The sequence below is a fragment of the Fragaria vesca genome, unplaced genomic scaffold (genome assembly GCF_000184155.1).
Source record: "Fragaria vesca subsp. vesca unplaced genomic scaffold, FraVesHawaii_1.0 scf0513218, whole genome shotgun sequence".
NCBI lineage: Eukaryota > Viridiplantae > Streptophyta > Magnoliopsida > Rosales > Rosaceae > Fragaria > Fragaria vesca.
The window spans coordinates 1-1059 of record NW_004443480.1 but is presented as its reverse complement, the minus strand read 5'-3'; the positions used below and the strand labels follow the sequence as shown (position 1 = coordinate 1059).

Below are 1059 nucleotides of genomic sequence, written 5' to 3'. Positions count from 1 at the left end.
TTTTGCAGTTGCTTCGACCAATTTATAGGCAAATTGCAGATAATCAAAACGCAGAAATATTTTCTGCTAACACATTGCTTGTTATTCTAGGAACAAGTCTTCTCACTGCTAGGGTAGGTTCTGCATTTATTAAAAACTTTATAATATTCCTCTTTAGTGCTATAAAGCTCTTAATCTTTACCTCTTATGTACAGGCTGGACTGTCCATGGCACTGGGAGCATTTTTGGCTGGTTTGCTTCTTGCGGAAACTGAATTTTCCTTACAGGTTCAGTCAGACATTGCTCCATATCGCAGCCTTCTATTGGGTCTCTTTTTCATGACGGTATGTGCTTCATGGTGGCAACTTGTTGTTTCCTTTCTTTCACGCCCATATTATGATGTTTGATATCAATTACTATTAACAATCTTAAAAATATCAGTCTATGGATACTGGATAGGATCAAGAGTTCTTGTCTTGGACATGTAGTGAACTGTCAGCCTATGGATATGTACAATGTCATCTTTAACAACTGTGTGAATTTTCAGGTTGGAATGTCTGTTGATCCAAAACTTCTTGTTTCAAACTTCCCTGTTGTAGTTGGATCATTAGGACTCCTACTCGTTGGTAAATCCCTGTTGGTTGCTTTAATTGGCAAACTATCTGGCATTTCAATAATATCAGCAATAAGAGTTGGTCTTCTTCTTGCCCCTGGTGAAGAATTGGCATTTGTTGCTTTTGGTGAAGCTGTTAATCAGGTTGGTTTCTTTATTAACTACAATGTGGGTAAATTGCTTGTTTGCTATACTATTCGCAGCTATACAATTTATCTGTATATATATGTACATTTATTTATTTTCTCATCTGGTCTCTTTGGTTCCTTAATGCATTTGATATTCTTATATATATAATTTCTTTTTTCAAAAGAAATTTCTTATACTTGTTAACCAATAGAAGAGAGGTTTCACTCTGCTAAATTAAGTAAACAGGGTAAAAACTATAGTAAATGGTCGATTTATTTTTTAATATTAGTTGTCTATAAATTTGCTAATAGATATTGATAAACTGTTTAGCTGATTTG

At 34.2% G+C, this 1059-nt stretch overlaps 1 protein-coding gene across 1 annotated transcript; it reads left to right on the top strand.

Annotated features, from left to right (window-relative positions):
• Positions 1-6: 6 nt before the first annotated feature.
• On the top strand, positions 7-845 carry LOC101309700 (K(+) efflux antiporter 1, chloroplastic-like; the record flags this gene model as incomplete). Its single annotated transcript, XM_004310241.1, has 3 exons — positions 7-113; positions 195-323; positions 527-845. Coding segments are annotated over exons 2-3 (436 nt in total), but the record flags the coding sequence as incomplete, so codon positions are not given.
• Positions 846-1059: the final 214 nt, after the last annotated feature.